This window comes from Protopterus annectens, chromosome 14.part0 (assembly GCF_019279795.1).
Source record: "Protopterus annectens isolate FY-2018-M chromosome 14.part0, PAN1.0, whole genome shotgun sequence".
NCBI lineage: Eukaryota > Metazoa > Chordata > Ceratodontiformes > Protopteridae > Protopterus > Protopterus annectens.
The window spans coordinates 1,145,378,324-1,145,394,487 of NC_056748.1; the positions used below are offsets into that span (position 1 = coordinate 1,145,378,324).

At 37.3% G+C, this 16,164-nt stretch overlaps 2 protein-coding genes across 2 annotated transcripts in view; one reads left to right on the forward strand and one right to left on the reverse strand.

Annotated features, from left to right (window-relative positions):
- Positions 1–11,904, forward strand: part of VSIR (V-set immunoregulatory receptor) — a 297,502-nt gene extending 285,598 nt beyond the window's left edge. Inside the window, exon 7 of the mRNA XM_044056945.1 lies at positions 8,367–11,904. Coding sequence (XP_043912880.1) covers positions 8,367–8,404 — 38 coding nt within the window. The 3' untranslated portion in view covers positions 8,405–11,904. The remainder of the gene's footprint in view (positions 1–8,366) is intronic.
- Positions 1–16,164, reverse strand: part of CDH23 (cadherin related 23) — a 2,508,764-nt gene that overhangs the window by 1,175,281 nt on the left and 1,317,319 nt on the right. The window lies entirely within an intron of this gene.

Consider the following 16,164-nt stretch of genomic DNA (forward strand, 5'->3'; position numbering starts at 1 on the left):
CTAATTTCTTAGACTTTATGAATCTTTTTATACAACATATAGTTCTATAACTATCATTAACCAGTTGATTTATATGATCATAAAAACTCAAAGCTGGATCTACCCATATACCCAGGTCCTTAAATAAATCTGCAATTTCAATTACTGCATGCTGTATTAAACATTCACTTTTCAATTTATGTCTCGCAAACCTCATATGCTTAGTTTTTGATGTATTTATCAGCATATTATTCTTCTGTGCCCAAATGGTCAATTTAGTCAAGTTCTTTTGCAGACATGCCTTATCTGTAACACATGTAATCAGTTTACCGACTTTCAGGTCATCTGCATATAGAATACAGAACACCTCAGATAAAAAAATTAGGTCTGAAGGACACAATCTAAGCAAGTAAGGGCCTAGGACAGAGCCCTGTGGGATACCCTAACTGTAATCAAGAATTTCACCTGACCAGTTGCTGTAGGATACCTGCCATGTCCTGTTTGTAGGCCATGCAGTTATCCATCTTATCAAGAGTACGTTAATACCTAGTAGTTCTAATTTACACAAATGCAGACAAAGATGAACAAAAAACTTGCACAAGGAAACATATGTACAGATAGACATTCATATACTCACAAAAATGCAAAAACACATAGTCTCAAACATGCATACAGATGCACACAGACACAAAGATCCATGCAAACTGCATGACACAGACATATGCTCCTCAGCAATACATACATACATACATACATACACACACACACACACACACACAGATCTAGGTTCAGATATATTATAAAACAGTTTTATCACCCCAATACATGCAGCACAAGAAAATGTGCTATTTTAAAAAAAAAGCAACGAAAAATATCTTTTAAAATCACAATTCCTCCTCAAAGTGAATACAGATGCATTTTCTAAGTGCAGTAATGGTATCTGTTGTAGGGAATATAAGGAGATGACCTTCCGAGGTGAGGACATATTCCTACTAGAGTATCAGGTTTGAAGACGCTCCTTGGTGGTCCTTTATTTCTCTATAATTTTTACCTTCACACATGCTGTGGTAGCGTTGCCGCCTCACAGTAAGACGCTGTCCGGTTTGATTCTAAGCTAGAGCGTCTTCTGCGTGAAGACATGCGTGAATGGGCATACCTTCATTGAAGGTTGTGCGTCAGTGCTGGTAACTCAGCACGTAAAAATCAACTACCTATCATTAGCGGACCGGAGTTCCGCTGTGGCGACCCCTAACCGGGAAAAACCGAAAGACACAACAACACACAAGCACACACACTTGCATTTCCAGAAGCACAGATACACATGCATAAGTACAGACCTACACAGATGTCAGGTACACCCAACTACCCACACATGTGAACACACACACACACACACACACACACACACACACACACACACACACACACACACACACACACACACACACACACTTCACTGCCATCATTGTATGTAAAATTTCTTATCTGTTGGACTCTGAAGAATAAGGTTGAACAAGAACTTGGAAAAATACCCGCCTTGTAATAATTTATATGAAACTGGGACTGTCTTATATTTTGTGTTCTTTATGCATGTGAAAGTGAGACTTTCCTCCTGCTAGCTAAACACACACACCACACACACAGTCACTCACAAGCTGCACATGAAGTTATAGTCAGCTGAGAGGACTGCTAATTCAGCCACCAGCATGGAAACCGGAAACCCTGCTGAAAACACTTGCACAGAAAGCACCAAAGACAGAAATTAACAACACAACAAAGTGAAGAGAGACAGGAATGCTAAATGCTACATAGTTATACCAGCCCTACTGCATACACTGACACTGTGATACTTTGTTTCAATAAACAGAGTATCATTAAGAAATGGACTCTGGAAAGTGACTGCAAAGGAGGCTTAAGAGTAACAACAGCAGGACTGGGTAGGGAAACAAAGCACTGAGAATTCATACTGGATAAAAAATACATGCCTGTTAATGTTTACATTTGCAGTCTAACATACAACATGCAGTACTAATCTGAATATGCAAGACAATGTTTTCAGCTAGAGTTTATTATGTATGGCATAGTAAACCATTGGTTGACAGATGAAATAACTGAATGACCAGTGTAATGAATTACTAAATAAACAGCTTAAGTATTACACTAATCCTCCCCTTCCCAGACCCAGAAGCATACAAGCATCCCTACAGACCTTAGTCATTTTTCTCCTATTTTGATTGCATCACTGATTGTTATATGACTACACACAGCTTTTGACAAATGACAGAGTGCACATTTCTGGCATTTCAGAGGTATTTCAAAACTCTAGAATGAAGGTTCACAACTCAAGTATATTGAAGATGATGTCAGTTTACTATTGTTATCTTGTGGAAGGAGGCACTTTTTTTTTAATCTTCCCTGATATAGAAAACTAATGTTCCTTAATGCTTATCCTCCCCCCCCCCCCCACATACTAAGAAATTTGTATTTTTCTGAAGTATACCTTAAGGCCCCTGACACTGCTATTAAAAAAAAATCAATCCACATGCGCTTTTTATAGCAGTTACAGAGAATGTCACTTTCAATCATACCTCTTAGAGCAAGAAATCTGGACAAAGACATATATAAAATTGGGACAAAGGCCCAAAAATAGGGACAATTTTTAAATATTGGTCTTACAAACTTAGAAAGTTGATTGAACAGCAGGTTTTGCCATTAGCATGATTTTTTCTGAAGAGTATGAAGCCTGAAACCCAAATGTCTGTCATTATTTTCTAACTTCAGTCTTAAACTATTTGCCACTAGTTTGCCAGGAAACCACAATTTTATGAAAATGGACCAAAAATACGAGGCAGAAATCTGGACAGTCTGTGAAAATCTGTATAGTTGAGAGGTATGCTCAATCCTCAGGATTGTATTCATTTTTATCTATGCTATTCCAAGTGCCTGTCTGGCATGTTTTCACTGACTTAAGCTTTGCAAACACTGATACCTATCTTATATTTTCCAGTTGTTATTTACTTAATCTTGACTGTCTTCTAGGGATGCCACACATTATTTGTATATTTATTATTTTTAAATGAATTTGCTCTAGTTTACATTACATACATTTCTGTGCTCTTGAGGATAATGACGTTTATCTTTTTCAAAGTCTCAGAGGTTGAATCACAGACTCCGAAGCCTAAAATGAGCCATTAAGGAGCAGGTGTTCTGCAAACTAAGGACTGAATTTGATTTGAATTTATCAACATACTGGTAAAGCTTTATTTTGAATGAGAGAAAGTGGAAGCCAATCTTACATCCCTCTGTTGCAGATTCTAATATAGATCAACCCACATGCGTAGCATTATATTCTTTAGGCTGGACCTTGCAGCATCTGCATGCAAAATTAGACTACTATTTCTAGTATTAATAATTAATATTAATTAATGTTAATGGTAATATTGCTACCAATGCTTACCTTATGCATAGGCATATGGATTTTAATTAAAAATCTCCTCTTTTAAGCTTGTAGAAGGTGAAATAACCATGCAAACTTCCTGCCTTAGTGTATGTTAAAAGTATACTGCACTCTACTTTTGTACTAAGTATACATCGAATTAATTAGAGCATATAAGAGATGGAGACCTATTTAGTACATTTCTGAGTAAGGGTAAGATAATACGGTATCAGGTCTTCTGACACATATAAAGAAATGTGTCCCTGATGAGCCTCATCATACCTACAGCTGTTATAAAGAGGTATTGTAAATATATTACACCGGAGAGATCCCAGGATGCAATACTACCCTGATCTTATAGTACATGGCATAGTGAATACTATTACCACATACAGAATATGAGTATATCTTGTTTGAACTATTGTTGTCACATGACAATGTGACTAATGTATCCATATTTTTATGAAGGATGTCATGACTGTTGATTGTGATGCTCGTGCCCTGGCCTAGGAATCAAGGAGCCTCAATCCTCACCACTAACACCAGAGAGGGCGTCTCATATAGGAGGAAAGGATAACAAATACACACAGTAAAGTGCAATATCCCTTAAGAGCACACAGAGATCACAGTCAGTCTGGGGCTAGTCGCTCCCTTGGTCCCCAATAAGACTCCCCACTGGTTGCATTCAAAACATTTAACCCTAGCTCCTGGACATGTACCTGGACTAGTGGCTTCCCCTGCTACTGGCAGATGCTGTTGGGGCAGTCTGTGCTGCACACCATTGGTTCCTTTTTGAGTGATGGGATATCCACATCACATATTAATTAGTTGGCAAATACAAATTTGCTTGTAGTGGTGTGGGTAGAGTGAATTCCTGTAATCTGTGTACAGTGAGCTCTGAAGGTGTTTTGTACTCCAAATCAGCCACGCAGTGTATACTCAGAGTTCAGATCACAATTGTTTTATTTCTTTTGTTAGCTTAGTTAGTCAAGGTGAGCAGGCAGCATGTCAGCAGAGGAGTATGGAAAGCTGACAAGGAGCCAGCCGGCGGAGATGTGCCAGGCTAGGGGACTGGTGCATGGAAACCTGACTAAGGCAGACCTGATTGCAGCCTTGGTTACAGCTGCATCAGAAATACTGTGTGTATTTGTTATCCTTTCCTCCTATATGAGATTCCCTCTCTGGTGTTATTGGTGAGGATTGAGGCTCCTTGATTGCTAGGCCAGGGCACTGGTGTCACATTGATATCAGATGCAGATGGGGGAATACTTTTGTATCGGCTATGAGTTTACAACAAATACTTATTTACATACTGTGGTAGTAAGAGTTATTGGTCTATGTCATCCTGGTGGTTCCCTTAGTTTAAAACAAGTAGGGTTACAGTTTTCCAGTGGTGGAGAGAAACCCATCCTGAACATGAAAAAATTTAGTCAAGCATTATGACAGCAGGACACTGTATCAAATATTCCTGAACTTTTCATCTGAGCCATATTGGTTTTTAATCTTTTCCTAGGCTACTCATGCTATCTCTTCAGAACTTATAGGACAGTTTAAGTCCGTATTTTTTTTCTAGATGTCGGGTGCCAACATTTCACTAAAGGCAGCCACAACATTAGGTTCCTTTGTGGAAAGTTTATCCTTGTAATATAACTAAGACAGCACTTCATAAATTATTTTGCTAGCGTTTTGTACAATTAAGGATTTTTTGTTGCCTAATGAGTTGGTGGCATTAAGGAAATGAAATGTGTATAGCTTTGGTCACATTTTTAGTTGACCGATTTAATCTTGCTTTCACATAATCAGATTTAATCTTGCTTTCACATAATCAGATCAGCATGTCTTGCACAACTTCCAGATGTTTCTTTTTTTTTGAAGGTTTGTTTTTTTAGAAGTAGAAAAGATCTACCTGTGGAGTTTACTCTCAAATGAGTTGTAATACATTCTATACATTTCTCATGTTTGAATATTTTTAATACTCACTGTAGGAACACGATTATCAATAATTTTTAGGCATTGATATAAATTTTAGACCCGAGAACCTTACACAATGCCTTTCTACTGGAAATCAAATGGTTTCTAGATAAAGAGGGAAATCTGACTGACTGGTCTTAAATAATTTTTTTGTAATCTTCTCCAGGAGCCGAGTGTGGGATATTGACGTTTTTGTATCTAAATGATCAGATGAGTAAAAAGAGGGGAAACATCTGAGCAGCTTAGCACAGATATGGTAAGATGCATTAGTACAACACCCAGGAGATTTAAATCATATATACTTCAGGCAGTCCGGTCAGGTACACTAACTCACTGTATTTGGCCTCTGAACTATTTCTAATATCTAAAAGGGTTAGTCAGAGTTTTTTTTTAAAGATGAGAAGCATCACAGTGACCTCATTCCAGCTCCAAGTGATATTCTCCTTCAAAATACTCTGATTCCAGCACACAAAACATTTCTTCTATTGGCATTACTCCACAAAAAATACAACAAAATAAAAATAAAGAAAAACAATGTATCATTTTTATTTAACTGCTGAGCAACTTTATGTAGACAAAAGTGACTGAAGAAGACAGTCTACTTCATGAAGCGGCAGACATCAGTCTGTATGTTTATTGCCAAGTATTTTTGTTACATGTATTGATGGAAACTGCCTATGAGGCGCGTGGCTTGCACCTGAAAATTGTGTACTAAAGTAGCCCTGGTACTCTGTTAAATTAATAAATGTATTAATGATAAATTAGTGCTGTAGTACTAGTTTTCTCATTTTGACATTCAGGTTCAGGTGTTGAATATTAGGAAGGAAAGCGGGTCTATGTATTTTACTGTAGTACTCTGGTATGTTTTGCTCATATGCCTGAAGCTGTCTCCAAGATCTGGCTTTAAAATGAAGCTGGTCAGATAATTTTATCTAAGTTCTGGAACCAGAAGGAGATAGGAGAATTGCAGCTGCAATGTAGTCAGACATAACATGTTTTTAAATTATTTTAAGTACCTGTAACATTACAGAAATGCAAAATTTGCATAATTACAGCACCTGTACAGCTCCTGTATGTTCACCCTACTTCAGCAGATTCTACACATAATGCTTGTAAAAATTATACATCTGTTTAAACTGACTGTGAATTAGTGAAACACAGTTGCACACCTTCTAAAGGGTGGTAGTGGATTTCACACACTGGCACCCACACCTTTCAAATGTACATCATTAGGAGGAAGATACTTCATTTTGAGTGTTAGAAAAAAGTCGCTGTTCAACACAAAAAAGGTTTGTGTATCTGTGTTAAGAAATCTGTAACTGATATTCCTGATAAATAGTACATTGAATCATACTAATTTATCAAAAAATAACATTTAATAAGTAGACATAACCCTCTTGTGAGTTTCTTAGCTGAAACTGTTAATAAGCTGTCAGTTTCTGTTTCACATTTTGCACATTTGTGACACATTGTAAGAGGTAAAGTTCTACATTTTCGGAATGGAAGGCTGAGAACTATGTTGGCAACTCAAATGGAAAAAAAAAAGCCCCAGGAAAGTAAATCAGCAAATCCTAGAGAAGTACTGTATTAATGTGAAGGGGTAGAAAAGGTGTTTCTTAAATATCAGATGAACATTTCATGTGTAAGATGGATTCAAGACTGGGGCAATGTTTTGAATGACAATTTATAAATGAAAGAACATGATGCTATTGTGATTTGATTTGTAGCAAGTTAGTTTTCTGAAATGTGATTCAATTATGCTCATGTTTGGGAGGGATGAGCTATAAATCATTATAAAAAAATTTAGTGTTATCTGATGTCTGATTCAGTTATGGGATGTGTACTAAGATGTAAGCCTGGTTCCATGTTACAGAGGGATGGAACCCTGACTGTGACCTGTGTGACCTGGTTTTGATTAGTAGCCCTGGCAACATAAGAGCCAGGCAGGGAGAGAGAGAAATAATGGGTATGGTCTGCTGTCAAATCCCAGGGTTTGGAGAGGCCTGCATTCACTTAGAGGCACACGATGCAGTGTGATTTCTCTGGCGGAGACAGGAAATCATTGCCAACCACACTGGGGGGAGGGCAGGGCTGTCTGGATAGAATTCCCCTTGTGGAAGTAGCATGTTCACTGTGCTGACCACAAAGGCCATCCTGTTACTTCCACAAGGGGCATTCTGTCCAATATTTTAAGTATTGATAATAATAATAAGTATTGATAATGTCATACAATGTGATTGTCAGCACAGTGGACATGCATTCCTTGGCACCTCATAGGGGTTACAGAAAAACACTCCAATGGCCCCTGATGGCTGTTTAAATGATGGCCCATCCTCATCAACACTTACTTTGCTGATGGGAACAACAACCAAACAGGCCAGGAGGGAGCTGATGGCTGACAAACAATGTGGGCAAAAAAGTGTTAAAAAAGCTGTTGTATAGTAAGGGAGGTAGAATGACTCCTTTGGCGCATTTTCCAAGTTTCATAATCAGTATTTTTAAAGTGAATCATATTTTAATAATTTTGTACTGCACACAAAATGCAGATGCCCTATAACAGGCTGTTTTATTTATAACAGGACAAAATGATACTCTGATATTTCATGTACAACATCCAGTTTAAACCTGTTTTAGGACACATGGAATATGTTACAGTTAAGGAAGGAGTGGAGTAATTAATGGCCACGTATTGTCCGCACAAACCCACAATAAAAGAAAAATTAAAGTTATAGCAACTGAACTAGACATTGTTTCTGTTTTGTATAATAGAGCAGGGACTTTCCTGGTATGAGAATGCACCTTTATGGAGTAAGAACTCCATAGTTTCCTGATTTTCTGTTGGAACGGGTAGGTACTATGCTTTGTAGCTATTAAAAAAACAATGGGCAGATTCATTCCAAGCTCGTCAGTATTTGTCAGTATTCCAAAATGTATCAGGCAGTAATGTTTTTCAATATTTATTTTATTCATTTTTTTTCAGAGCCCATTCCAGATACTTCGGAACTGGTAAAGGTATAACGCTCAAAAGAAAGTAACGGCAGTCACGGATAAGGAGGACAACTTTTTAAAGACATTCACATAATAAAAATCAAGCTGCTTGGCCATCTGGTGCTTACGTTTCTGTTCTCACAGTAATCTTCATGAAAAGTTTAGCAGCTAAACATAAAGCTTTGCATTTAGGCCTAGCTAAGTGTGATTATATATCATTTCAGACGGGAGCAGCTACACAAACTGGCTCATTTCTTTTACTGAAAGCAGAGAGCAGTAAAAACAGAAGAAGAAAATTAGTAAAGGGGTGCTTCAGTGGTCTTGAAGTAAAAGAATTATCATGGTCCGAGTTTGTACCTACTGTATTTCACATTTTGGGAATTCTTTTGCAGTAAGACGAATACGAGAGTACAACAAAAATCATATACAAAGGAACTGTACTGCAACAAATATACTGCAACAGCTAGAATTCAAACATGATTATTGCATATTGCAAGACATCTATGTGAGTGAAATGGATAAGACAAAGAAATCTCCTCTCCTTGAGGCTTTGATTGTAGCATACACGACAGTGCTAACAAGGACAATTCACTTTGATGAATATGACTTTTTTTTAAAGATATTTTGCAAGAACACAGCTATTGAGTGCTAACTATACCAAAGATGAAGGACAGCGCACTTTGCCAACCACCATTCCTATTTTGACATTGCCTTTAACTAAAAAGCTTCAGCCATGAAATAACAGGATCAGCATATTGTTGAAACAAACTGTGTTCACAAGCCTGCTACTCTGTTTATTTTTATAGAGTAAGAAATCTCATTCATTCATGTATTTTTATTATGATTGCTGACTACTGAACTGCTGAGTAAATTAAGTGATTGAATTAGAATGTATTCTGAAGGGCAGAACATTGATTCATTTCATGATAATTAATGAAATGCTGTTGACTTATTTTAATGATACTAAACCAGAATATGAACGCAGAGGTAATGATAGCAAAATATAAACTGTTAGTACAGTTCTTCTCATACCTACTACTGTTCAACAAAACTCTACAATGCTTAAATAAATAAAGCTGTTGAGGTATATGATAAGCAAATCATCTGGCAGGGAAAATGTCAGCTGATCCATAACAGGAAGCATTTATGACTGAGATCACAAAAAAGAAGAAAGGCGACCGAGTGAGTATGAGCTATATAGACATGAACGGAGCCTTTGAATGCACTATGCAATGTAGGCTTCTTGTAAAATGGCAAGGTAAGGACTGTGATGTAAACTGCACAGGTGAGTGGAATAATGCTTAAAGAGTAGGGGGCTTTGTGCAAGAAACAAAGTGATAGAAGCAAAAACTAACACTCCTCAATGTTACCCAAAAATCATGACTAACAACTGTGCAAAACAGAAAGAGCACACTTCATTGGTTGCATGCAGATCAGTAGAATCACAGCCAGAGCAAATACCATCCCTCCCCACTTCTAAACCCTGTGTGCCCATCTTGGTAAAATGCAAAGTGAAATTGAAGGCATTTTAAAATAATGTATTTGATTTTTCAGAGATAATTTGTATTAGATGATCACACCATAACATAGTTACCCAGTTAGAGTACTACTGGCAACTATTTTGTGGAGGAGACTAATTTTGCTCCCTTTGACATAAAGTAGGCACTTCATCTTCAATAATAAATACTAAGTTCTTCACATGAACTGAGGAAAACTGCAAAACATTCAACAATGAAAAACAAGAGTCTTGTACTGAAATATCAGACATGATTATATGGATATTTCTGAAGAAACAGGAAGTTCAACAGAGTAGAAAGTATAACAGTTTTTGAAATATTGAGCTATTTGTATTTTTTTGTTTGAATTTTTTTAAACTTTGTATGATTATGGACTGTTTAAGGGCTACAATGCAATACATGTGTCACAGTGCAAAAATTGCCTTGGTTACCACATGATTTTTCTTTGTTTTTTTTTTTTTTAGCTAAGTTGGATGTAAATATGGACTAGCATAGAAACTCCTAGCTTGATGTCAGCATTTCAGAAATTAAGGTGGTTTGAACACAAAAAGTTTATGATTTTTGGTATTTTTACATATACATCCATGGTTACCATCCTCGATAAATAAAATTTTTCATTGCAGGTCAAAGCTGCTGCCCTTTTGCATTCCTCATTCATCTTGCCTAATCAGTTCAGTTGGCTTTGTTAATTACACTATACCATTTTCTCAGCAAACATCAGCTATTAACAGAAAGCACTTTTTTGAACTACAGTGATCATTATACAAATATCAGAAGGTTACGTCCATGAAGTTCACGTAAATCAATTTATTTATTCCTCCAAGTGGTTGTAACTAAAGCGGAATGATCTTCTGTTAGACCTACTTAAAGTGACAACTTACATTTTTGTAAAATACTATTGCCTCTGTACCATACCATGTATGTTATTATACTAAATGTGCTTAGTTTGTATTATATTACCTTTTAAATTTGCAAGTAATAATGGGTTACATTTGAGGAAAGGGTATTTGCCTTATGAAATCCAGAGAATTACTACTTCTTAAGTAATATACAATGAAACAAAACTGGCCATTAGTTTTACACAGATTGCTCTTATGGTAATATAAGTCTTTTAAAATATGTCTGTCAATCCTTTTACATGCAAGGTGTATTTTATAAAATACTAGGGTATTTAGGTTTTACCATTTTTCGTCAATGAGATACCTCAGGACTATGAATGCCGATGGATATAACATATTGGCTCAGATTCAAAAAATCTTACTGTCAGTAGCTAAAAAGTAGCCCTACACCAAAGTAAGTCACTTACACCAAGAGCAAGTCTTTTGGAAGAGGGCCTGTACTGTAAGCTGCTATATCCACCTCCTCCCTATATATACTATCGGTATGAGGAATTTCTCTAACATCCATGTCGGCTAAGTCATATTCTATACTTGACAGCCTTCAAACAAATAATACATTACTCAGTATTGGTTTATTAAATAAAATCTTCAGTACAGTGTGGCAAGGTAAACGCTACCACAACAGTATTTTATTTGAAAAACAGTTTGCCAAATAGCTGCAGAAAAGGAAACTGGTTTCAGCTTCTGGACATGCAGATAACTTCTTTGTTAGCTTAGCTGAGCTGAAATAATATCTGCAGTAAAGCTGAATGTTAGAAGCTGTTGCTTTTGTAAATAGCAGGAAGTGAGATGTTAGCTCAAATTTTAGGAGGCAACCCATAGTAAATACAAACAGAACATTTTCTATTGTAGAAGCAATATACAGCCACCAATAAATGTGTTCAACTTTTTTAAAGAAAGAGATTATAAACAGTTTAATTAAATTTGCAGGATTAATAAATGTCATATATTGTTTTTTATTGTGTCTTAAGTTCAGTGGTTTGTATGAAGCTATTTCTCTTACTTCTGTTCGGATATTATGGATAAATGTATAGTTTGATATGTATTAACCAATGAAAGGGTTGTACAAACATTTCAGCATTAAGGTGATTTTATTAAAAATTGTTAATATACACTTCGTCTGCATTTTAATCAACTGTTCCTCAGCACAGACTACATAATGTAACATTCGCTCTTACATGCCTGCATTTGATACTTTGTGTCTTCAGTTGCAATCTACATGGAGGACTACAAAAGCAGTACACTTCTCATAGCGACACAGCTGGTCGTATTACCTTTTTTCCCCAAAAATCAAAACTTTTGCAGGGTAAGCACCTATGAAAACGAGTGTGCTTGTTTTTCATGCTCCATTGCACATTTGCCCAATTTTTCACTTTATCTTACTTTTTTTTTTTGGAGGGGGCTTATTTCAGCAGTCAGTGAGCACTTTGATCATTTCACTGCATAGCACTGTATACTTTCTATTGGCCCAGAGGCCCTTAGAAGCCTAGCCAAGAATTTCACCCATGTTCCCACAAAGTCAGCTCCTGTTTTCCCTGTCCAGCAGGGACACAGGTGGGACCCCAGAGGTATATTTTCTGTTTCCCATCCAGTTGTCCAGGTTCCTCTTAAACAGGGCTAGTAAAGTACTCTGCTCGACATGGAAAGGATGTCTGTTCCACAGATTAAGGAGCCATTGGGACACAAATCTATCTCACCAACAAGTTCTGTTAATGTGACAGACAAGGTTGAGACCTTGCATGTGGGTTGCGCAAGCAGAGTTTGACTTATGGATATGCAGCAACTCCATCAAGGCTGTCTGAAATGGCCTGTATGCCAGACACAGGTCACCTCTGAGCAGTCTGTACAAGACTGAGTAGAGGGACAGGGCTTTTAGCCTATCTGTATATGATAGGTGTTCAAGACCCTGGATTTTCCTGGTCAGGAACCCCTGTGGTCTCTCTATCTGCAGCATGTGCTTGGCAAGGTACATACCAAAGGGGCATTGTACTCGATAATGGGTCTGATAAGGGAGGAGTACAGGGGTGTTATGACTTCCTTGTTCCTGGATGAAATACCCGTACTTATTAGGTGGGCCATGTACAACGGAGGCAACATGGTGGTCAAAAGTCAGGTTGCTATCAACCTGGATGCCCAAGTCCCTCACTGTTGACTACATGCTTAATATGTTGTTATTAATGTGACAATTAGTGGGGACACCATTTTCCCCAAAGGAGATTCAGTTTGAGGCCATACTTCTGGCACCAGTCATTAATTTTGTTAAGACCCGCTTGGAGAATGTTAGTATTTTTATATATATTTTACACACACACACACACACACACACACACACACACACACACACACACACACACACAGGAAACTTGGATGAATGACAACATCATTGAAGGACAATGCAGTCAGTCAATAAAATAACATTAAATTAATTTGAAATAACTGAAATGTCATAAAAACAAAATCAACCAAGGGAATAAGTTTCCCATACACAAAATCATGTAGGGTATTTGCCCATCCACACCCCTTTTACTTAAAGACCATGTTTAAAGGTGTAAAACAAAGTGACTCCTCCACATTTTGTAACTGCATTATGTAAAAAGTTATTGGTGCTCAGTGCCTGTTTAGGTCTTATTTTATATAAAACAATTATTTTACAAGAAAGTAAGACATTTATAGCAGTTTGGAAGCTTGTAGTTTCATGCCCTTCTAGACATGTAGCTGTGAAGGGCTTAAAATGGTGATGCCATTTATTCCAAATGTAAAAGTAACCTGAAGATCTTACTGTGCACTTGGAAATATGCATGTCTTTTGATGCTTGTTTCGCAGAGCGCTTGCTCACACAGTGAAATGCACACTAATGGAAGAAAAATGCAGGGTCACAGAACAGGCACTCTAACAACAGGAATATTTAATGAATAGTGACATTATTTTTGCATATTACTTTTGTTGGAGTGCTAATTTTGTCCCTCCGTGTTTTATTTCTTTTCCTTATAGTACCATACAGTGATGCTGGCTTAATTCTGATTAAAGTTGCCCACAGAATCATGTCATCATGTTGCTAGACGTGTTCACATGAAAGGCTATGTGTAAGTTGTGAGCAGCATGTACACTAAAAATATGTTCATTTTTTTTATTTTACACATAAAGCTTAACATTTTTTGTGTTTGTTCCCAAGAAATTTGAAAATTGGATGCAGCATATGCTGAGCAACAAGCTCACTGCTTAAGTAACAAATGTTATACTAAACCCACAACTGCACATCTCTGAAGAAAAGTAAAAATACCACACAAGTGATCACTGCAAGTCCACAAGTACATATCCCAGCAATACTGATTATGCAAAGGTAAAAACATTCAGCAGGTAAAGCTTCTTCACAAATATCTACATATTTACTTAACTGCCACAGAACTATGAGCGGTGATGCCACATTCAGCAAAGTGCACTTTCAACCAAATGGTTGTTCAGCTAAATGGGCTCACAATTATTTGAAAATAATGATTTGTTATTTAGCCAAATCAACATTCAACTAAATATCAGGTTCCCATATATGAAAATATAACACCAGGAGCGTCCTTTGGCCTGGTGCCCTAGGCAAAAGGGCTACACGGTGCCCCATCCTGGTCTACCTACAGCAAATAAATACTATAAAAGCATCCCTGTTAGAGAGGCGCCCTAGGCGGCCGCCTAGTTGGCCTATGCCTAAGGCCGGCTATGAGTAACACAGTGTAGTCGTTCTGAGGGACGATGTCAAAATTCTATAAAACTCAAATGACTATGTAAACAGGACTGATATAAATAAATAGAATTGCTTCTTTAAGGCGCATAGCTACCTTTTGTATTCGCTATTTATTTACTTATTTGTTTGTATTTATTGAACAGGTAGGTCAGCTGGTCACATAGTATAGTAAAATCACAGTGTCTTGACAAACATTTTGTTTCATGAGTAGCAATTAATCATAAATAGGCAATCATTTTCTTAAACATGAAACACTCTATTACACAATTAGCAGCAAAGTTTCCCTCAGGAACTGTTATTAATGTGCATTTGTCCTGTTAAAATGAGGTGTAAAGGGGGGCTACGACCATATTAGTCAGAAAGGTTGGCCTCATAGATGTGGTCTGTGACTGGAGAGATGGTGCTGCATCCATTTGAATATATTGCAGAATAACCTGAAGAGGCCTGGAAACTTCTAAGAAGAATATAAAAAGAATGAGGCAGTTGACTGCACCACTGTAAAGTGATAAAAATGAGAGAAGACGGTGTAATTAAAGTTGTCTCTTTAAGAGCAGGTACGTAATGCTTGATACTAACTGATATTTCTTTCACATTGGGTAATGGGTCCTTATAAGGCCAATTATGGAATTTGGTCCTGCTTTAAAAGGAAGACTTTTCTAAGCTGCAGCAAATGAATTAGTCTCATGAGAGTGTCTCACTGTCTTGGACTGGTGGCTATTGTGACTCAGATGGAGGTGAGTTTTCATGCTGACAGGGATTCGCAGGAAGCAGTGAAGACTCCCAACTTCCTACAGAGGAAGCTGTAGATAAACTAGGTAATCAATGGTAATCAATGGCCTGGAGTGCAATTCCTATCGGTCAGACACAAATTCCCATAAAGCCTGCAATTAATTCATCTTAGCTGGAAGAGAAGTTGTCCAAGTTTTGATTTTTTTTTAATTGAATGGTGGCAAAGTCTGTGCATGGATACTTTCTGTTGTCCCACTTTTATCTAGTGTCACACACAAACACAAATAGACATTTGTTTTGTCAACTGTTTCTTTTCTCAAGTAAAATTAAAGCTGGCATGTGCTATTGAAAGTTGGCTTAACTCACATGACAAGTTTTACTTCTGTACGAGATCTCGGTACAACTGGGATCAGAGAACTGGCTCCTACTGTAAAGTAGTCTCAGAGTTTGAATATATAATTCGCAAGGGGGTGTGGGGAGTACATGGGGGTTTACCCACCCCCGCAAAAACCTAGAGTGTGTTAGGTTTTTCATTAGTTTGATTTTCGATGAAGCAACATGCACGTACCTATACATATATATATATATATATATATATATATATATATATATATATATATATATATATATATACACACACACACACACACACACACACACACACACACACACACACACACACACACACGAGTCTATTTGAGATGTTCGAAATTTCAAAACGCCGACATTCATATGGCCGAGACCATATGAGTGACATTTTGAAATGTTGAACATGTATAACGGAGATCCCTAAACAGCGTGGAACTGGGAGATTTCCCTTTTCTGCACTGTAGTGCAATCTCAGACTAGGAATATGTAAGTAGCAGGGGGTGTGGGGGATGCAGGGTGGCTTGCTCCCCTGCTAAACGCAGT